Below are 22,799 nucleotides of genomic sequence, written 5' to 3' on the forward strand. Positions count from 1 at the left end.
GCTCGTACTTCTGTGCTTTCCTGAATAGGTTGATGTTCGTTTCTACCATATTTACCTTTATTAGTGCATTCCTTCCGGTGCATAGCATAAAATGCTACAATGGCTTTTCCTTTGGAAAAACATTAAATATCTACTTTTAACTTATCATCAAGAATATTTCATAAAAATCCAAATGCATCCCAAATATCAAAAATATTGAGTGTAGGAAACACCCTGATTGATTGACTAGATGGCAGCAGAAATTAAATGCCCTGGGAAAAGGTAACTCAATGAAAGCAAATATACTAAAATCGTCGTGGAGGATCTCATCTGACTTGAAATACGAAGTACAGCCTCCCCGTCAATCGCCACGTGACTGGAAGGACTGTCTTATTACTACTGCCAACAATTTATCTACTTTTTGTCACGTGCAATGCAATCTGCCTGAAGTTCACGTTCCCAACAACCGTCCTTTCCAGTTTTCAGAAAAAAAAATTAATTTGTTTTCGGGAATAAAGCCTGTATTAAGCCCATGAGCCGATCACTTCTTTTTCTACGCTTTAAGATGTTTGAAAGGTTTATTACTAATCTTGAAGTGGCTTAGAAGCGCTTTGAGCAATCCAGTCAACAGCAGGGACGGCTTATTGCCCTCTGTGAGTGCCTGAGCCCCTATTGTGAAAAAGCCGGCACGTTCCCGGCAGCCTTGAGCCCCCAGAACTCAAGTGTGTCTTGAAGTGTCTTGCCTCACCAGGGACGTTATCGTCAAGTGCTGTCACAAGCGACGGTATTTCGACATGTCTCCCGACGAGGAGAGCCCGGCCGAAGTCCCCGTCCCCCCCCCGGGCTGTGACCACAAGCAAAGCCCCCGCCGCCCCTTGCCTCCCCGCCGCCGCACGCCCCGGCCCCCGGGAGGCGGCCTCTCCCCGCCCGCTCCGCCCGCGCTGACAGGCGGGCGCTGCGGAGGAAGGGGAGGGCGGCCGCCGGGCCCCGGCCTCACATGACTGCTGCCGCGATGGACGGCGAGCCGCCCCCAGGCACCGCGGGCGCCGGCACAGGTACGGGGCGGCGGGTGCCCGCAGGGCGGGTGAGGGCGGCGGGGCAGCGCCGTCCGCGCCCCGGCTCCAAGGGCGCCGCCGCGGTGCCCCTTCCCTCCCGCTGGCGGCTCGGGGAGGGTGACAGGGCTCCTCGGGTGGGGTCGGGGCCGCTCCCCCCGCCAAAACCTGAGGTAAAAAGGCGCCGCCTTCCCCTTCTGCCCCCGGGGCGGCGGGTGCCGGGCCCGCCCCGGCCCGCAGGGGGGCTGGCCCGCCGCCAGGCCACGGCCGGGCCTCGGCGGTGCCCGTTTCGTGGTGCGGAGGGGGGTGTTTCCCCTCCCCTTGCGAAGGTGGCCTCTGCTCCTTGGTGATAAGTAAGGGGGAGCGTTGGTGGGCGCCCCGGGTCGGTGGGTTTGCCTGCCCCGGCGGGAAGGCGGGCCCCGGGGTGGGCAGCGGGAGGTCGGCCCGGGAGCGCGGCGGGCAGCGTTCGTGGGGCGGTTGCGTCCCAGTGCCCGCTGGCTCGGGAGGAGGTCAGCTTCCCGGGGAGCCCTTCTGCCGGGGCTTAACGCGGGGACGGAGCGCGAACCAGAACTTTTCCTCTCGGGAGTCATGCGGCTGAGCGCGCCTGTGGGTGCTGAAATGGCTTTATTTCGTCTCCTTGTACCCGCCGGCGAAAATGGACTCGGGGGCACGTTAAAGCGTGCGGGGACGATTTCCGAAGCGGTTCAGTAGGCACTGTCACAGTCGGTCCCGGGCGGAGGCCACGTCTCCTCCTTACTGATCCAAGCCAAAAACAGATCCAGCATGGAAAGGAAGAAGCAGTTATGAACGCTGAAGTTTTAAGAGCGTGCAGCTGAATCTGAGATCGAGAAACTTGCACCCAAATGCTGCCAGCACTTGTGAAATGAGAAATGGAGGGAGCTGCTGGGTTAATTAAGAAAATAACATGCTAGGCTCATAACAGTTAAACTGAGGGGAACTTTTGGAGGGAAACAGGATAATACAGTTCTCTAAAGTTCTCTTAAAGTGGCTGAAGTTTCGTACTGGCAATTACTGCTCTGTGCATAGTATTTCTTTTTCTCTGTTTGGAAAGAAAAACAAGTAGGAGTTACAAGTGGGTAAGCTTTATGCAGGGAAAAATGGTTTGGTTGGATTGTATTCAGGATCCAGTGTGAGTGTGCTTTTAATAGGCCTGTGATGGTCCTGATGTGGATAATGCTTATAAATAAATTATTTTGGAATATTTCTGTCCAGGACTGATGTAAGATATTGGGATATTGAACAGCAGCCTTTGTGGAAAAAATGTCCTACTGTACCAAAGAGAGAGCTTGTTCAGGTATGTCTATTATGGATTTACCATCTGCTTCAGGAGCCTTATAGAGATGAAACAGTTGTCTCTGAGCAGAGTATTCTTGACCTGATTCACCTCTGCACTGGTGATGGTGCTTCTGTAACTGATCTACTCAGCCTTATTTAGAAAACTTGGCTTTCTTTGACAAAGCTTATATTGTGAACACTGAGAGAAGGTATCTAATGATCTTAGCAAAAGAAAAATAATGCTGTGAAAGCAGGAATGCTTTTATTTCTAGCATCATGATGCGGGTTCAGTGATCTTGGAAGTTTCACACCCATATGTAACTTTTTTGGAGATCAGCAGCTTGTCAGTGAATATTCTAGGAGGAGCTAAATCATCTGAGTAATGAGAGTCCTGACAGGGATCGTTGATGCCCACCTATGACAGCACATGCAAATGCTGTCTTTTTTTATTTTGCAGGGTTAAAAGTACTTTAACACAATCAAGAGAGAAAAGGAAAAGGATAATGTTCAATACATTAAAGTCAGTTTTGCAAAGTCACTTGTATTGACTGTTGTTTTTTTTTCCTTTGCTTTTGCTCCCATTTGATCCTGTTTTGCAATGACTGCAGGGAGCTGATCCAGGTGTGTTGGCTGGGGAGGGAGGGGAGTGTCTCCTTTTCTTCTAGTGGTAAATCTTTAACTGTGTGTGCAGCCTGTAAGGAGGGCTTGGTAGGGAGCGCTGTACCAGTTGCAAGACAGTAGAATTTGCGCATAACCACTCTGATTTCCCCCACAATCTTCAAGTTTTAGTGGGTTGGTGCAGGTTGGTGGAGAGAAGTTTATCAGTTACAGACAGGTGGAACTGGTCCACAAGGAGGGGAGCTGTGATGATTGCTTTTCAACAGAATCTGAGATGTCAATGAGCTTGTTCTAACGATAAAATGTGTGAAAAGACCATTGGGAAAATGTAGTGTGTGGAGTGGCGCACCATTTTTTTTAATACTTAAATGCTAACATCAAGTTTTTCCCCAGCATAATTAAGAGGGTGAGAAATGTGCAAGGAGGATGAGAAGCGAAACAAAATGATAAACAGTTTCTTCTGATGGGATTTTCTTGACCTGTGTAAGGAAGGATGATTGTGAAAACTTGGCAGTTTTGTAGTTAAGCTAAAATGCCCTTGTAGAAGTTTCTTGGAGAACAGTTGTATGTGTTGTTACTTGTTGGGTTACCTTTTGAGTGTGAATTTTTACACTTCCAACCTCTTTGTTAGAGCTGGGTGTGGAAAATGGTAGTTTAGCAATCTTCTATTGTGAGCTGGGAAACTGCCCTAGTGAGGATTTGACTTTTTTTCTCTGTAGTCTTTGGGAACATTCCTTGATGGACGTTTCTCCCCTAATGCTGTTATTTCTTCAGTGTGTGTAGCTCCGTTTATTGTGTTTGCTACAGCTTGGGACTATGGCTCTGTGGCTGACTTGCGAACGGAATGTGTTCCTTGTATTCCCAGACTTGGGAAATCGTTTGATTAATCACTTGGTGATCTAACAGCATAGTTAAAAGAACAGGGCACTAGGCTTAAAGTTAGTTCTTTGTTCTGTCACACAGATTTATTGTGTGACATTGGAAGGAGATAACTTGGTCTTGGAGTTTTTTCTGCTGTAGTATGTGATTGTGATATTTTGAGAGGCAGTTAGAGGTCTACAGCTGTAGGGGAATGCGGAAATGCTAGCGCTTTTTAATTATTAAATAAAGCTGTGATAACCTCACCTATTTTTGAGTTGTGCCATTACATCTCCACTTCATCTTGAAAAGCTGAATAGCAATCTGAAACTTAGTTGGAAAAAAACCCCCCAGCCAACCACCAAAAACCCCCCAAAACCATAACTACCCCCAACACCTCATAAACAAAGGGGAAAAAAAAAAACCAACCAAAAGAAAAAAACAACCGAAAAAACCCAGAGCAGCCAGCACAGGATGCATTTTTGACATCTGCACTGAGAAAGCTGTGGTGGTTTTTGATTTGGTGGTTTTTTGGTTGGTTTTTTTTTTTTAATGAGAAAAACAAAATATTAGAGCCTGTTTTCCAACATCTAATGTTATCATTGTATGTGTATTATTTTATCTTGTCTTGCTTTGGCATTGGATAGCTTATATTTACAAGTGAATTGTTGGGAGGGAGAAGGAAGGACACTATCGCATTATCTTTAATCAGAGTGAAGTTGAATACAATTACTTTTCTTGTACCTAGTAACAAACACAGACCTCTCTTCCACATTGAACATAGATCTGTGTATCGGTTAGCTTTGTTAGATAAAATAGATTGATTCTTTTGTGTTGCTCCTTTCTAAATAAGAATTGGATGGGTTTAAATTCCTTAAAAAAACCCCAAACAAGTTGCATACAGTTGTCTCAAAAATATGTAAAGCCCTTAATAGGAAGAAAGGGGTGTTTTTGTTGCGTTTGGGTTTGGTTTTTTTTTTTTTTTTTTGTGGTGGGACTTCTCTTTTTCTTTTCTTGTTTTTAGGGGATTTGAAATTACCTAAGAATTTGGGGGGGAAAAAAAGTGAGGAAGGGATATTTGAAGTTGTAGTTGAAGTCTGCACCAGCTTTCCGAGAGGTTGATATGGTCACTGAATTCTGGAATTACGGAGAAATGTGTTTGACACAGTAAGGGGGAAAGGCATTTCCATAATTCCTGAGGCTTTTCATGAGAAGACAGAAAGGAAAGGAAATGCTGATGAATGATATTTACATTGCTGCTTTAGTATTCCTGGCCCAGGAGTTTGTAGTGGAGCCCTCATTTTTGCCAGGGAGAAATCTGTGGTATCTGTGTACAAAAATAGTCAGTTCTTGTACTCCTCTGTGTTTCCTGTGAGTTGGATCACCTCTGCTCCGCACGGCCGTGGCCTGTGACGATGGAGGAGAAATCTTAACTATTTTTCCTAAAGGCTTTGCTTCCTTTCAGACTCCTTTCTCCTTCTAGAAAATCTGCTACTAATGTAACAAAAAATTCTATGGCACCTTCTACTTAAGTGCGTCTAATAAATTTAGCTGGTTAGCACCCTGGTGTAATAAAGAGTTGTTAGTAGCAGCTATCTGTAAAATGGAGATAAGGCCTCCAAATTTGGTTGACAGAACTTAAATAGGGAAGGGAGATCTGTATTGTGATTTACCACCTGTACTTCCAGCCCTTGCGTTGCCCTTCTCTACTATATGTGCTTTCTCCCATGTAAAACCTCTGTGCAGCTAATCAGACACTTGAAATTCTACTTTGGGTTTCATAAATGCATGATTTTAGAAATTTTGATTGAGGAAACTGGTAACTCTGTGGAGGGCAGATTGCTGTCTAGTTGTATGAATGGGAGTAATGAATGTCGGGCACTAACTAAAGCGTGAAATGTGTGGCATAAAGCAGCGAAGCTTTCTATTTCAGTTGTTCTCTGGGTTTCTCAACTCCTTTCAGTCCAAAGGCTACTTGACTTGTTACCAAAAAAAAAAAAAAAGTATTATGCAGTGTTTTCATAGTTGTTTTCTTTTACAACCAAACAAAAATTAGGCCATGCTTTGAATGCTTCCTTAAACTTTTATTTCGTGTCATCTTGTTGTCTTCTTGTTTGCATATGTATGCATATATATATTCTTTTTAAATTTTATATTAAATTGTTTTCAGTTATACCAGGCCACTTCCTGGTATTTTATTGACAACAGATTGAGAAACTGCTGTAGCAAAAGGCCAGCTTGCACAAAAAAGCTGATTTTTATTTTGTCTGCTTCCCTGTGTTCCAGGGGACCATTTCATACCTCATTTCTGTATTCACTTGCTGCTCTATGTATATAAACTTCACTAGATAATGATCTGCTGAAACCAAAGGGAATGTTTTCAAAATTAGCTGTTCTCCAGCAGAGAGTGCGTGATGGGAAGCATTAAGTATTTTGTTACAATGCATGTAAATCCTTTTACTGATTGAACACAGGAGCTCATACCAATGAGTTCCCACTATTATCCACTATTCCTGGCCAGGGCTCTTGAGGCTGTTCCTGAATTGACTCTTTAGTAAGTAGAATGAAGAATGGGCTCAAAAATAGCTTCAGTATATATTGCTCTGCAGGGTTAGTGTTAATGCTGCGATAAGTGTTTTCTAAAACAGGTTAACAGCTGTTCCAAAGTCATCTTATTGTGTTCTCAGACCAGTGTTTGAGGGTGTAAATTCACTCAGTAGCTGTCTTGTTGATATGGAACATGCTGAGATTATTAATTAAACACTAATTATTCAAAATTGTTTGTATGGTTGTCTCAGTTGTATGATTTCACACACCTAGACAAGGTTGAGATCTAAAGAAGCTACAAAACATTTCAGGAAGAGCCAAGTGTGTGAACTGCTGATAAAGAGAAGGTATTTCCTGTAGGTGAATTTCAGAAAGCAAATTTAGAGAATAACTTGAGGAAAATTGGCAAAGTATTACAAATGAAAAGAGCGACATGACTGAATTGTCAAAGGAATGCTGAGTCTTGTCTAGATCTCTCTATGGGGCTTCACTCTGTAGTTGTCTTACAGGTTATGTGGGTTCAGATCACTGTAATGAATCTGAGAGTCCTTCTCAACATCAGTTTGGCTGATCATGCTGCAGGTTCCAGGACTTACAGATAAAATACTGAAGGATTCAGGGTTCATCCTATAAATCTTTTCTCCTGATACCTATCTTTTGCCACTGGGAGTTTCAGTAGTTTACCAGATAGTGGTGAGCCCCAGTTTAGGGAACAGTTTGTGCCATGAAAGCCCTGCTTTGTCGGTTGGCCAGCAGAAAGATAGAAAGCAGAGAGTGAATCAATAGGCAGGAGCAGTGTTGTATTAGTACGGATTGGCACTGCTCTTGGGGAGGTAGGTGGGTTGCATTTTGGCTAGCCTCTCTTTGGGAGGCTGGCTTGCAGTGACTGCCTCTGCAACATGAGCCAGTGGTTTAGCACGATGGAGGACTGTGGAATTCTGTGTAAGTGTGTGTGTGTGTGCATTGGAGGAGTAACAAAATCTCCTGTGTCATGTTGCCTTTCACTGATGTGTCTTGAGCAATTAAAACCGAAAATTACAAGGGTGTGCACCCAGAGAACCGCTGCTCTGGAGAGCAAGGCTGTCTTGTGCTTTCCATAGTTCTTTTTGTGTGTATTTTTGACACTCCTCTTGATAGTGTAGTTTATTATACCTTGCTGCCCCATGAAAGGTCAGGTGGGAAAGGATTTTTTTACACTAGAAAACCTTTTGCCTTGCTATCTGTATTCTGCATTTTCTTTCCTTCTCAGTTCAGTATCTATCTGAAAAGCAGCTATACAGATATATTATCACTTTATCCAGCAGTATCCCATGTCAACACTGAATTAGCTTGCATTATCTTACCACAGATTTCTGGCAGGTAGCTGGAACTTTTTAGAAGCTGCTACGTAGGTCGGGTTAGTAGGTGATACATTAGTCTATTAAAGCAGAGGTGTTAAGACTTGCTTCTCTGAGTCACATTAGCAGGAATCTGAAGCCTGATGAGACATGTGGGATAAGGTCATTTGTCCTGGATTTGGTTTGGTTTCCTTAAGCCATGTTATGGAACAAAGAATGAAGTGTCTATTCTGAAGCTGTGTATCTGAGGAATCGGAGATTACCTGTTTTCCCCGTTTATCAGGGCCTAGAGCACATGAAGGAACGGGTGGGAAATCCTTATCAGGAGGAGGTCAGGGCTTTCAAGTTAAGGATATGAGTTCTTATCTTCCCTGAATTAATCTTTTACACAGTTATCAACTTTTTGAACTACGTATCAAAGCTTAAAGAAATGGTTCTTACTTCTACAGTGTTACTGTCTTTGTGTTCTCAAAATTTTAGATATGTTTAAGAAGGGGTATAACTTCTGCACAATGGCAAGAAAGGGACGATTAATACTGCCTAGTTTCTCTAGGTAACTTTTCATCAGTGGATTCGACTTGCTCTGTAAAAGAGCTTGCTCACATTATCCCTCTTAAACAGACATATACAAAGAGGAAGCAACCCACCTGTTCCAGACTGGAGAACAGAACTAAGGTATGGGCTGAATAGATTCCAGGGTTATATCCACGTTTTTCACCCTGTTTCTTATGTGTGAAATGGGTGGGAAAAAAGGATTGCTTTGAGAAAAAAAAGGTAAGCTTAGTTTACAGTCATGTAATATGTGTAGTTATGAAGTCAAGTTGAGATAATAGGCTGCAGTCAATTATTTGATAAGAGAGTACTCTGAATCATCATCTTTGCCCCTCCTTTGATGTAGTTTGTCCTCCAGGGCCATATTCTTAAGAGCCATCTTTTCTGACTTTTGCATCTGGCTGAGAGTCAGTTAGAATCTCTCTGTCCAAAGCTGTCCTGCTGTGGTTGAATTCACTGTCAAAAGCTGTTTGGTTTTTTGCTACGAGCAGTGGAATAGGTGTATTTGAAAGATTTTGCCAGAGCTTGCTGTGATTGAGGAATTGTCGGGTTGGTAGCCCTTATTAGGAACCTTTTTCCCCTGCTCTTGAACTTAAGCATATTGACATAGTAAATTATTGTAATTCACACCCACTCTAGCATACTGTCATAGAGTTTAATAAAATTATGTCAAATGAAGTGTCTCCTTCCTTTGTAATGACATGTAAATTAATGTATTAAATTTCTGCAGTGCAGTGAAATAACACATTTTCTTTCCTTCCATGAGTTGTTCTAGGCAGGATCCAAAAGTGCTGAGCTAGGATTTCGTTCATTTTGGCAGATCCTGCTGTGGTGGGAGCTGGACAGACAGGAAATGCAGGCCTCGTAGCTGATTCACAGAACAAATTTGGCCTGTGATTCTTCTTTTGCTTAGTAGAGATGTCTTTCTGACTCTGTATAATTGGCGGTGCTCCTGGGTGTTGTGAAGAGGGAGGTACCAATGTCTTGAACGTGTGCGAAGTAGCATAGCCTCCTGGGGGAGTGGCTTGACTGTTCTGGTTGTGTTGCACCACTGTGGGAGCACCGAGCAAGGAAACAGAATATTTTAAGGCTACTTCTTTTACTTTATCTTATCAGGTCTACTGGACTGTTTTTCCCTTTTTGTCTTTTAGATTTGGCAAAGCCTCCAGTAAATGAACCAAGGGAACCAGAACAGTTTCTAATGCAGGCGCCCCAGGGAAATCCACTGCTGCTTTCCCACACCCTACAAGAGCTATTGAGCAAGGATAGTGTGCAGGTGGAGCTTATACCTGAGAAGAAGGGCCTTTTTCTGAAACATGTGGAATACGAGGTTTCCAGCAAGGTAATGTGAACAAGCATTGGTCTTAGTGAGAATGTATCCTCTTAAGAATGTCTGTACAGTTGCTGTTGCCAAAGTCTTGAGTGATTTGATAGATGTGTTGGGTGATGCTGGTTTTGAGTAGGCCAGTTGTATGGGCTTACTTCTAATGCAGTAGTGCTATGCTTTCTTGACCTGAGCTTCTGCAGTATGGAGCACCTTCTGACAGAGGTCTGATGGATGGTCTGCTAGTTTACTCGCTTGAAACCTGAGCTCTGTACAAAAGCAGATGTATAACATTGAAAACTGAATGTTTTCGTAACGGATTGGTGGAGGCGACTGGATATTTCAAACTGTTTTGAGCTACTGAAGAAATCGTATTGGCAGTGCTAAACTGAAATCCTTTACAGACAGAAAAGGTACTGCAAATCCTTCTGCAGAGTCTAGGTCACTTCCAGTTTACTTGCCCCAATCCTGACCTGTAGATTTGTCTCTTCGTATAAGAGAAGATTGAAGATGGTGTATCTTTTCCTATTTATAGAATGGCCAGTGAAATAGCTCACCAGTAGCTTCTCTGTGTTTTTTTCAAGAAGGAAATCTGTCCCCTTCGGAGTAGACCATGAGCAATTTACATCTTCCAGGCCACCAAAGCATCAGTTATTGAGTAGCGCTCAAACTGTTGTAGTCACTGTTGTACATATTCAGAGACACATTTGGGTCACTTGTCTGGGGTGACGTTTGGGGCTTTAGGTGTTTTAGCTTGATGTCTGTAAGTTGTCAGAGAGTGTTGTGAGTGGGAAAGGGCAGACACAGGGAATGCTTCTGTGGGATTTCTAGGACTCAATGTTTATTTTTGCCTGTGATTTCAGGGCACAGGACTTGGTGACCCTGGTGGTCTCTCTAGGTTTTGAATTTAAGAACCCATTACCGATTCCTTTTGACTTGCTGTCATCTCTCCTATGGTTGTAGCTGTAGAATACTTCCTCAAAAAGAAGCATAGCTTGACCTTGACCTTCATCTAAGATCTGGAACACAAATCAACATCAGATTTCAAAGCAGACAGAGGGAGGCCCTGGTGGCTGTGTCCGTTGTGCTCCAGTTATGTGCCTCATTGCTTTATTTTTTAAAATGCATAGTGCCACAATAAGCGGTGGATGATGTGCAATGCAAATGTAGTGAGAATGAGTATAGTGTTATGTAGTCTTTCTTATTAGCTGCTCCAGTAGTTGAAACTGTAGTAATAGTGGGGGGGGTGTGTGGGTTATTTATTTATTTATTATTTTTAAAGGATTTCTACCTCCTAAACGTCTTGTTCTTGCTGCTACCTAACTCCTTTTGGAATGAAAAAAAAAAAAGTTTCTTTGGCCTCTTCTACATATTGATCTAAGAAATGCAGAGTGAAGGACTAAGGTTTTAAAGGAACTTTCCATCTTTGTTTATAGATCTAACATCAGCGAGAGGTCTCTCTTTCTCTTGTGAGGTTCACCTAAAACATCAATCATTTGGGCTAATACTTAACATGATCTGAGACTGTTTTGCCACCTCTGGATTTGAAACTGATTTAGAGAAAGTTCCTAAGAGCTAGAGCTCAGGGCCTTGCAGTACTTCAAGAAAAGAGCTCTCTAGAGCACTTTAAGAGTGTTGGCACTATTTCTAAATGTTCTGTCTAATTTGGAAGACCAGAGGGTTTGAGGGAGTAATGGTATGGAACCACGGCAGATTTAGGGATATCTGTAATTTCTTGGGAAACCTCTTCCTCTCTGTTTCATAGTCTCTTTCATCTTGTGTGTGAATGAAATCTGACTTATATTTTTAACTGAAATTCTTATTCTCAGAAGGACTGTAGTTAGAAGAATGCTATCTCTATTCATAAGGAAAGGCGGCTGCCTTTGGAGTCTTCTCCCTCCTTGCCACCACAAGGCCTCTAAAGAGAAGAAATATGTTGTTTCTGCAGTCTCTGGGTGTGATTTCTTTCTCTTCTTCCTTTTGTTTTTAGTGCAGCTGATAGCAAAAAAAATTATGGAAATGCTGCTGATTGTCCAGCCTGTGTATTGATTTGTTCTCCCCCTTTTCCTTAATTGCAGAGATTCAAATGCTCAGTCTACAGGCGATACAACGATTTTGTGGTGTTCCATGAGATGCTGCTTCAGAAGTTCCCATATCGTATGGTGCCAGCACTTCCACCAAAGAGGATGCTGGGAGGTAAACCTGGGTCTTTCTTTTGACTGGAGGGGTTGTGGTGCAAGCGTGATCAAGGTGATACTGTTGAAAATAAATGTTTAAAAGGTTGAAAGTCTTTGCTTCTGCTTGGCTCGGAAAAGAACTTTGAGGTTATAATACACAATCTGGAGGTGTGAATTATTGCCATCCTAGAAATTCCCTATAGGTAAGACAGTAATGTAAAATTTCAGTGGCGTTTCTTTCCGTGGAAGTTCAGTATCTAATGACTTTTTTGGTAAGATTTGAGACATAATTCTACACAAGAGCGTTGCAGAGTTGCAGGTATTGTTTTTTAGGAAAACAGCTTATGATGATCAGTGCTGTAGTGCTACGAGTGTAGAATCGCTACCGTACTGTTGAACAGGTGTGGTAGTGTGTTGTTTTGTGAAGTGTTCAGAATAGAAAAGATTTGTGGAAATCCCATTGTTTTTCTATAACGAGAGAAGAGTAAAGATTAAAAATCTATATTAAAAGGCTTAAAAGTGCAGAGGAGCTGATTGTGTAAAACCCAGCAAAATCACTTCTCCAGTGAGAGCATACTTGATCCTGTTGAGTTAGTGTAGGGTCCTGACCTCACACACACCTAAAAAGGACTAGTGAACAGTGATGTTAAGTGAACGGTTTCAGCACTGCATGTTTAGTATTACCCTGCACAGAAGCCTTATGATGCAGGTAATGGTAATTACACTTTCTCGGTTTATGTACAAAAAGGTGTCTTTCTGGCAGATGAACTAACTGCCTGAAAGTAGCTATAGCCCCCCCCCCCCCTTTTTTTTTCCCCCCTATTCTAAAAAGGAGCTTGTTGATCTGCTTAGGATAATGAGAAACTGAAAACTGAGGCTGGAATTGAAGTGTCAGTTCATTCAAGTATATTTTAGCTGTTAGAATAGAAACCAATGAAGTATCCCAAGATTGAAAGCATATCAAAGCTCCTTCAGGTACATTTTTCACTAATCTGAAATATTGGCACTGGTTTTAAACTTTTATTATTTCAAATTTTGCATAGCTGTATAAAATCCTGTCTTGTTTTATACTTTATCTGTGAAAGAACAAGCTTTTCACTGTCTTGTCTCCCGCCCATGCTGCTAAGCTTACTGTGTTTCGATAAATAATTGATTTCAGTCAAGGAGTCCATATATTGCCACAGTAAAGAGGAATTGGTAAACAGTGAGCAGAGCGGGGTGTATAGTGAACTGGAACAAAGCAAAATAATAGTGCTGAAAAGCTTCAATGGTCATATATTCTTATGATGGAATGTAAATTGTGAAGACCTTTCTTTTGGTGTTGTGAAAACCTGTCTGTTGAATTTGACCTGATTGAGTGTTCTCAGCCAGAATTTCCAGAATTTCCACTTCATGCAACACCTGTAAGCAAAGTGACCTCTGATTAATCTCAGTGGAGAGAGGATGCTTGAAAGAAGCTACCAATATATATCACTTGTCAGTCACTGTTATTTCCTTGCATTGCTGGTGTGTTGATATTTCTGTGCATTCACTGTTGCATTTCTTCCCACAGATATCATATGTTAAAGAAAAAACTGATAGGATTAGTTCCCAAACTGTGCTAGGAGTACAGTCCTAGTACAGTCCAAAAGTGTGTTAAGGCAGAGAGTGATGATTGCCTTTAGTCCAGTGACTCTGCATATAGAAAAGCTGTGTAAGTGGTCTTAATAGAAACTACAAACAGGAAAAAGGAAATGGAATGGGTAGTTCTTGTTTCTGAGTAGGTTAATGGACTGACAAATGGAATTGCAGGACACAGGATTTGATGGATTAGTATAGATGTGTGACTCTTGCAACCTCCTTAGTCCCAGAGCCGGATGGGCAAAGCTGCGCGCTTTTTATACTCGGTATGCAGCTCTACTAAGTTACACTCTTGTTTTCATGATGGTCTACTTTCAACCGTCTGTCAGGTGATGAAAGATTGATAATCTGCTCTGCTCATTTTGGAGGATAGCAGCAAACTGAGGCAGGTCATGTAGGAAGTGTGTAGATGACTTCAGAAATCTCCACATAGGCTAAAGTATGAACAAAGCAAAATCAAGATCTGCAGCCTTAATGACTGAAAAATCATTTGATGGGTGATACTGTACTAAGGATCATTATACGGAGTCCGTGCAGCCAGCAAACTCCCAGCTTAAAACTGAGGCAAAGGAGTAATACCCTTTCATGATAGGAGAGTGTTGTCATGGATAAGAGCATTCCTTTAATTTTGTTCTGTGCCGCTTTCTTTTCCTTCAGTCTTATTTTGGTTTAATTTTTCATCTTTCCTGAAAAACTCCAGGAACTTTGATTTACTGCCTTACTGCAGTATTGCCAGATTGAAATTCTTCCTGTTTCAGGAAGATGAGCGGAACTTGTTTAGTTTGACAAGTAAGGACTCTGGATGAATGAACTGCAGATTGCTGTGCAGGTCTTTCAAAGTACTTTCTGACATCTTGCATGAAAAAGATGGGTACTGATCTTGAACAAACAAGTCAAAAAAAAAAAAAAAGCTTAGAAGAGTGGAGGAGGGACAGATGAAGGTACAGCACAATGAAGCTAGTTCTTCAGAATAGTGAGCAAAAACCACATAATTATTCGTGGGATGATCACTTTGCAAGTGGCAGTGATCTTTGCAGTGGCAAGAAGCAGTGTGTTGTGCTGCATTTCCCTGGGGTCCCAAACAGACTGAGATCCCCTCTGGGGACCAGCTGTGGAATTGATTCAGAGGAAGAAGAATCTTTGTATGCCCACAGTTTGTAAGTGGAGGCTTCAGGCCTGAGACTTGTTTATCCTGCTTACCTGACCCACCCTGTGGAAATAACCACACGTAGATATATATGCTGGATTTCAGTGAGATGTAAAGAACCACTTGAAGGAATATTTGTTCTGGTGGTCAATCCAAAAGATCTGTTTTAGGGAGCTGACAGACTATAGGTAACCATTCTTTGGTTTTGTTGCAGTGCTTTAGCAAGGGTTATAAGTACAAGGAAATTGTTGGACTGAGTGGTTTCTTTTTCTGAGCAGCTGTAATGTGTGGTGTGGTGCATTAATTGAGATTTAATGTTTCTTCCTGTAGCTGATCGAGAATTCATAGAATCTCGGAGGAGAGCGCTGAAGCGTTTTATAAACCTGGTGGCTCGACATCCCCCTTTCTCAGAAGATGTGCTCTTGAAACTCTTTCTGTCATTCAGTGGCTCAGTGAGTACTTGTTAGCAATAGTTGTGAGTTTGCATATCTTCCTGTAACTGCTTCACGGGGCACAGAGTTCAGAATTGCTTTTGACCGACACGCTGTTGCTCCCCGTGATGAGGAGAATTTTCTCTCAATACGTATTTCTACAGCTGGAAAGTGTAAGGTACTTTCACTCAGTGCCAGGAGTACAGTATTTTGAAAATGATAACTGTTCTTAGGGGAATACATATTATGCTTTTCCTTAAATTAAACCTAACCTGGGTAAAGCTGTATCTGCTAAGTTGTGACTTACTGTTGCAGTATATCTGAGACCTGTGTGAACTGCCTGTGCGTTACTTGGTTCTTTCATGCTCATTTGATTCTGTATCTTCTCCAGGATGTACAGAATAAGCTAAGAGAGTTGGTCCAGGGAGTAGGAGATGAATTTATGACCTGCAGATTAGCTACCCAGGCGAAGGTATGTATATGAATTTCTTGCAACGTATTATTCTGGTTTAAATGGTGCTCTCCTCCAGGTGGATCAGTTATGGCATTTGTTGAGTGCTGGAGACCTTAGGTAGGAGAGAGTTGTTTCCAAAGTTTGAAGGACTTTTAAACTTGTAATTTTATCACAAAGATCAAATAAATATTTAACTCTTAAGGGCTGGATATATCTAGCTAAATGGTGGTTCATGAATATGATAAAGATTAAACAATGAATCCTGCTCAGAACATGTTTCTCAGTAATTACTTGTACTTGCATAACAAACAAATGCACATACTGCGCAATTTAAAAGCTAATATCTAGATTGATGTCTTCCCCATGTGTTCGTGCCCTCATTCTGTCTATCATCCTCTCACTGTGAGAGGGTAATGTGGACTGTTATAGAGAAGTTAGTTACAAGTTCTCCATATATCTGTTTATCCCAGTGATTAGTGCTATGGCAAGTTTTAAATATACATTCACTGTGTTCATTGAGCAATTTTAAAGCAAGTTGTTGTTCAGGTTCCTGCAATGCTACCAGAAGGTTTTGCAACTGGAGCTTAATTCAGGCTTTTACCAGTGATACACAGGTCAAAGAGAGCTGAACCTTCAGAACATGCTTGACTTTGCCAGGCTGGCAGTTACTAGTAGCATCAGATCAGAACCTGTGAGCTTGAAACCTCACAAACCCTGTTTTAACGGCATAGTAGAATTGCAGATTTTGCCAATTCTGTCTACACCTAGTATTTGAACCTCTTTCTGCCTCTGAAAATTAGGAGCATTTGTATGACATCTGACTTGGACGCCTGAATTGTGAAGCTAACCTCTGCAGGGTTGTTATGGCGTGAGAGAGCAAACACAAGAGGGAAACCTGTCTCTCTCTGCTGACTATATGGTGTGCCCACAATTAACGTATGCGAATATGCCTCTGATTTGTCCACTAGTAATCTCTCTTGCACTTCTTCAGGACTTCCTTCCAGCTGACATACAGGCCCAGTTTGCTGCCAGCAGGGAGCTCATCAGAAATATTTATAATAGCTTTTATAAGCTTCGGGACCGTGCGGAGAGGATAGCTTCTCGAGCCATTGATAATGCCTCAGATCTTCTCATATTTGGAAAGGAGCTAAGGTAGGTTCGGAGGAAGAGGTTTTGCTAATGTGAACATTTCTGCTGTTGTTTCAGAACTCAAAACTGTTGTAAGGTTTACCTGCAAATGGTCTGGTAAGAATGAGTATTTCGGTGCATGCTGTAGGTCATAATAAAATTTTTCCTACTATTAAAGAAGAAAATGCATGCTTTCCACTAAAGTTGCGTTCCGTAGAGCAAGAGAAAAGAAAATACAAATACCTTGACATTCAGGTACTGGTTTTATTGTCTCTTCCCCCAGTATATACACAGCTCTGCATTTGTGATTGTGCAGTAGCAGCTCAGCACTGCGAGCTATTTAGACAGATTTGAAACTCTGAACCGCTCTCTGCAAATAAGCGTATCTACTTAGTGGAATTTGTCTCCTAGATTTGAATACTACTTATCTCCTCCTAGTGCTTTGGGCTCGGACACTACACCGCTTCCTTCATGGGCTGCTTTGAATAATAGCACATGGGGGACTCTGAAACAAGCCTTGAAGGGTCTGTCTGTTGAATTTGCACTTCTGGCAGATAAGGCTGTGCAGCAGGTGAGTTCTTTACTTTTTTTTTTCCCCCCCCTCTTTTTGTGAAATGAAGGAGGTGCATTGCTGCCTTAAGTTTCATCTTGAGTCATGGGCTCTGTGGACATAGGCACTTAAAGAGTTATAAGGGAGATTGTAGTCCAAACTCACATCCTCAACCACCAGCCTGCTTGTTCAAGCATGAATGAAAAACCTGGACTGTGTTTAAATGGGAAAAAATATAATGGGCAAAGGAAAGGAGGGAAAAGCCTGCTTTCTTTTTTAATTTCAAATGGTTATTGGACAAGTTAAGTTGTACTACTATACTGAGCTGTCCAAAAGTCCTGCATTCTGTCTTACTAATCTGCTACAGAGTCCAGAAGAAGTTGCTTTTGAATCAAATTTTGACATTCATGTACTTAAACATTATATGGGAGTCATTCAGGCAGAAGCATCATATTCCTGTGTAAGCTTGCAGTGTGATAATGACTGTTAGAATAATGTGAGAACATGACAGTCTGGGAAGGAAAAGTAATAGTTTTGTCTTCACTTCTCTTCATCTCATTGTGTTAAAATACTCAGCATGCTTTCATAGATCAGTCAGACCAGGTCTTTTTTTCCAGAGTTTATGCTCCAGAGAGCTCTATTGATAGAGGAAGAAAAGACAGTATTTAGTAAAATAAAAAAACAAGTAGTGAAATTTAGCTTAGTGTCTCATCTCTGCCTTCTAATGCATGAACTATTATGGGGAACATGCAGATGTTTATAGCTTTAATGGATTAGTTATCTTGTAAGAAGGGAAGATGAAAGATTGGAGGAGTCTGCAAGAGCAAGAAATTCCAGGCAGAGCGAGCTGAAAGGACCGACACACAGGACTGTGACACTAACTCCTCTTGTTACAATGATCACTCAGTTGGAAAAGCTGTTCCTGCTCCAGTCAGATCTTTGTTCTGCGTACTGAAGACTAAACACTCCAGTGCCATCTGAAAGATTTTTGATGCAGTTGTGTAAGCGTTGATGTGCACTGGAAAATACAGTGGAGGGCCTGCATGGTGTAAGGATGTGAAGAACTGTGATGTCAGTTCTTGCCAGGCTTACATAAAATGTACTTTTTTCTTGTTTTCTAGGGTAAACAGGAAGAGAATGATGTGGTGGAGAAGCTGAACCTTTTCCTGGATTTACTCCAGTCCTATAAAGTGAGCTCTGCTGTTTTTCTGCCAATGAGAAAGTTGTTTAGAGCAAGCTTGTGCTCTTTAGAGGGTGTAATGCCAACTGGATGGAAAACTCTCTGGGAGGCCAGTTCAGCAGCAAACTGGGCATCTGGCAGAGGGAGGGGAGTGGCTGTTGGCTGTAGCTAGCTCTATAGCCTTACTGATCACCTCATCTTATGATGAGAACTTGCCAAACAGCAAACCCTGCAAGGAATTTAAAAATATGACTGCTTGAACTATATGGATCAGCTAACTTTTTTCCAGATTTGGCTGCTTTTGAGTCAAAGCAGTGAATTAGATCGCTACTGGTTTGTTCGTGGAGACAATAGTTCAGTTACAAATGAAAGAATTTTTGTTAATGCTAATCTTTCAGTCAAAGGTACTTTTTTTTAGAAGCACCTACTGAGACTGTATGTGGCAGCCTCTCCTGACATTCCCAGGCCTGGACTGAAATAGAAGGACACTGGCAAGCTCTTACCACAGTTAATTGCCAGCACTTAATATTGAGAAGGGCACAAAAGATAAGAGGCCTGATAAGATCCAAAATGTTGGCAGAAGTGATGCTCCAGATTGCCTCTTAAGCTGACTGATCTGGGTCCAAGCAGTTTTCTTTCTTGAATTCTTAGCTGCCAACTTTTTTTTGGCCCTCTGGAAAACAAAGAAACAAAAATCTGCAACATAGAAATTACATAAAGCGTGACCCTGTGTTTGTGTTCCTGATGTACTTGGTTTGCGGGCTTGCTGTCTCTTAGCTTGCACTAAGTACCTGTTTTTTCCTTTTCCCATAAAGGACCTGTGTGAAAGACATGAGAAGGGGGTATTGCACAAGCACCAGCGAGCATTGCATAAGTACAGCATGATGAAGAAGCAGATGATGAGTGCCACCGTGCAGAACAAAGAACCAGAATCGGTGGAGCAATTGGAGTCTCGGATTGTAGAGGTAGGGCAGATGCCTGGGAGAGCAAAGGGTGGTACTGGACTCCTATAATGGTGCCGCTACATAGCTCAGTCATATTTGCAGAAAGCCATTAGGCTGAAAGGGTAACCTGTACTTTGGGTAATTTGAGCTACCTGCTGTGCTACACGGAAAACGCATTTGTTTTCCTCAACACTTATTACTGGCTCTTTGGCAACATGTCATTTGCCGGAGCTGTGGAAAGCAACAGTCTGCATGATGGAAAGTGCAGTTGCTGTCATATCAAATGGGTCCAGGAACTGCCTTTTTAGGTTTTTGGTATGTGTTTGAGTTGCTAGTATGGTGAGGAATGCTGTTTTCTCCTGCTGCAAGTGAACCTCCTTGGCAGCCTCTTCCTGGCAATGTATTTCACCGAGTTCCTCTTCTTTCAGCAAGAAAATGCTATCCTAACCATGGAGCTGCGGAATTACTTCTCTCTGTATTGCCTGCATCAGGAGACACAGCTTATCCACATCTATCTGCCTCTCACGTCTCACATTTTGGGGGCCTTTGTCAACTCCCAGATCCAAGGTCACAAAGAGGTGAGTTCTTCTGGACTGTATTCTTTTTCCCAAAATACGAATGAGAATTTGAATGTATTTGTTTTCACCCGTGGGCCTTCTTCCTCTAATCATCTGTCCAGCTGGGCTCTTTCATAACTTCTTAAGAAGTCACCTGAGGTCTTTCCAATTTGGGGTGAGGATCAAGGCTGGCCTCTAACCCCTCTAAAAGACTGTATCTTCTTGCAGCAAGTTGCTGTATTTTTCTTTTTTTTTTTTTTTCTTCTTCTCTTGTCTGCAGATGGCCTCACCCTACAGGTAATTGAAGACAACCCAACCATTAAATAACTAGCTATTCTGTAATGAATAATGTGTGTTTGCTAGATGAATCTGATTTTTGTTGTGCTACACAGAAATTATGTGACAAGGAACAACTTCCTTGTTTTTTCTCTGAGTCCAAGAGCTCCCTTTTATTAACCCCTAAATATGACTTTCAGCATTCCCCATATACAGACTTTCTTGCATTCGTTATATTAGAAAAGTCTCCACCTTCAGCTCCCTTCCTTCCCTTCAGTGAAGGAATTTGACCAAGATATGGGAAATCTCCCTTCCATGCATGCTCAGTAAAATGTTCAGAGAGCTGCATTATAGCACCAGTCTAAAAGGGACAGTCTGGGTCCACTGGACTTCCCCAAAGTACTTCAGCAAATTTGTGTTGTGCTTTTGAGTACTCTGAAACTGCTGCTAAAATAGTGTGGTGAGATGATTACCTACCATGTTGTCATGCCTGTTTTCTCTCCTTTTCCACTCACAGATGAGTAAAGTTTGGAATGAATTGAAGCCGAAGTTGAGCTGCCTCTTTGTGGGATCTAGCAATATGCCAACTCCACCATTGTCACCTCCAGAGGGAAACTTCTTCTCCAATTAATGCTCTGAGCATCTAGCGTGGAGCAAGAAGTGCAATCAAGGAAGGGGTGGGACCTCTACCTCCAGATGTTAGAATGAATCCTCCAAACAGCTGTTATTTTTTTTTATTATTTTTTTATTTTAATACCGCTGCTTTGAGCTGCTCTCTGATTTAGACAGAGTGGATGTGGGGCAGAACATACAGATATAAAGACAATCTCTTAATTTTGAAGTGCTCTGGGGCAGAGCTGATGTTCATTATCCTGCAGACACTCTTCATGGGGTCAGGGTGTGACCTGGTGCAGCGAGTGCTGCAGTGTTGTTGCTGATGCCTCTGCATCTTAGTACTAACAGTCCTCCAGTAATGTTTATCTGCACACATGCTGACACATCTCTGCACATCTCTGAAGTGCTGAGATGAACAGGATATGTGAAGCACTTGCTTGTAGTAGAGATGGATTGCCTTTTAAGCTTGGGAGGGCCTGTGTTAGGGGCATATAAGGAAAGCTGAAAGCCATCCCCCATCCCATTGATAGGTGTCTGGATTTGATTTCTTACTGCTAGACTTTAGCACAAAATACGTGAATGAAGGGGTTGGATTCACTGACCCAGCTGGGCAGGGGTTAGTGCTGCTGTGTGACAGTAATTTTCTCAGTGAGGCTAGGCAGACTGTACTGTCAGTGTGTTCTAGTTCACGGTTGCAGGGCAGCCTAGGGACTTGGTCATATTTTTCAGTTTGGGGCCAAAGACAAGTGGGTTCAGGAACTCATAGGAGTTTGCCTGACATAAATGAGAAAATAATTGAATAAAACACTCCTTAATTGTAAACAACTCATGCTATACGAGCAGAACAGCTACAAGGTAGCTTGTTTATTTTCTCTGGAGGTTCTGACATCCATCTGTTGAGTAGCTGTTTAGGACTATTGGAGAGCTGCTGACCCAAAGGCTGGTGTTTTCTTGGTCTAATATCAGATGAAGTATCCTGTTACACCAGCAGGCTGGGACACAATGCTGATAAAGTTCATTAGCAAAAAATCAGTATTTATCAGGATGTTACTGTCATTCTTTTTTCTGGCTGTGGGTAGCATTGCAGTGTGTTTGTGAAGGAGAGAAGACAAGTAAGTGACAGTTCTCGATCTCTCTAAAAATAGCACGGTCCTTGGTAATGGGGTTTTCAGAATGATTTGTGGTCGTGATAAAGGGACTAAACATTCTGCATGTTTCACTTTGTATCTCTGGTGACTTTCCTTCATGAGGCAAAGGGTAGGGGGAGGAGAACTTGCATGTCATGTTACCTTAGGGGAAATTGTGCATATCCTCCAGAGAAACGGATAATTGAACAAACTGCAAATGTAAGCAGCAAAACTCTACATGAACAGGACTCCCCTGAACCTAACTTCTCTGGGGCCAAAATAGCTGCCAAAGGGCAATTTGAGACTTGGCTTCTTAGCGTTTTCTTTGAGTGGGTAAAAAGGAAGCACACTAACAAGGATGAGTGCTTGCTGTCAAACTGGAACCGTTACAGTATTTTCCCATTGGGGAACTTCCCCATTAGCAGGAAATATATTTAAATCCTCCAATCACAAAAGCTTTTTTTTTCCTTTTTCTTTTCCTTTTTTTTTTTTTTTTTTTAAATTTAGAAAATTCAATGCAACATGAAGCTCTTCACAGTCCAGGTGGAAATTATGGGTTAGTTTCTTCAGCTAGGAGCAAGACAGTAAGTTACTTGCCCCGATTCATGAGACTGGCATAACCATTACACGCACCCCTCAAAATGTGGTAAAGTGCACTTAAGTGGGTGAATTTCTTGGGTGCAGGGCCTTAAGGAGTGTGTAGGGTGTCTTGTTTAACAACCTTGCTCAGAATGCATTAAGAGCTTTTTGTAGCAATTCAAATGTTAACTCTTCTGAGTCTTTCCTCCTGCGTATTGGCCTTGTCCAGTGAGACAGATTAACTGCAAATGGCTGTGACAGATTTGATTCTGTCTCCTGAAGATTTCCAAAGTGATGCAGAAGAGATTCTGCTCACCAGCCAGAGCAAACTGGCTGGGGAGGTAAATGTTTCTACAGTACAGTAACAAAGAAGGTAATTATGTCAAGAATGGCACAAAAGGTTTTTCTGCTTGACCTCATCTTGATTAGGAAGAGAGTTTGTGGTTAAAGT

The 22,799-nt window shown here is 42.2% G+C and overlaps 1 protein-coding gene across 3 annotated transcripts; it reads left to right on the forward strand.

The window, feature by feature from the left end:
• The first annotated feature begins 976 nt into the window (after positions 1–976).
• On the forward strand, positions 977–22,209 carry SNX8 (sorting nexin 8). 3 transcript variants are annotated; one of them, XM_050905962.1, is made up of 12 exons: positions 977–1,034; positions 7,255–7,260; positions 9,391–9,581; positions 11,642–11,759; positions 14,838–14,959; positions 15,330–15,410; positions 16,384–16,544; positions 16,959–17,091; positions 18,192–18,260; positions 19,066–19,215; positions 19,623–19,772; positions 20,545–22,209. In XM_050905962.1, exons 1-12 carry the CDS (start codon positions 977–979, stop codon positions 20,656–20,658), a joined length of 1,353 nt encoding a protein of 450 aa, XP_050761919.1. In that variant the 3' UTR covers positions 20,659–22,209. The 3 variants fall into 3 exon arrangements, with proteins under 3 accessions (XP_050761919.1, XP_050761916.1, XP_050761917.1); XM_050905959.1 differs by lacking the exon at positions 7,255–7,260 and having other exon boundaries at positions 986–1,034; XM_050905960.1 differs by lacking the exons at positions 977–1,034; positions 7,255–7,260 and adding an exon at positions 2,313–2,346.
• Positions 22,210–22,799: the final 590 nt, after the last annotated feature.

The sequence above is a fragment of the Gymnogyps californianus genome, chromosome 15, assembly GCF_018139145.2.
Source record: "Gymnogyps californianus isolate 813 chromosome 15, ASM1813914v2, whole genome shotgun sequence".
Taxonomy (NCBI): domain Eukaryota; kingdom Metazoa; phylum Chordata; class Aves; order Accipitriformes; family Cathartidae; genus Gymnogyps; species Gymnogyps californianus.

Excerpts from the sequence above, each read along its gene's own strand:
- SNX8 (XM_050905962.1), top strand. The coding sequence starts at position 977 with ATGACTGCTGCCGCGATGGACGGCGAGCCGCCCCCAGGCACCGCGGGC. Across the intron at positions 17,092-18,191 it reads CAGATAAGGCTGTGCAGCAG|GGTAAACAGGAAGAGAATGA; the intron begins GTGAGTTCTTTA and ends CTTGTTTTCTAG. Across the intron at positions 19,773-20,544 it reads AGATCCAAGGTCACAAAGAG|ATGAGTAAAGTTTGGAATGA; the intron begins GTGAGTTCTTCT and ends TTCCACTCACAG.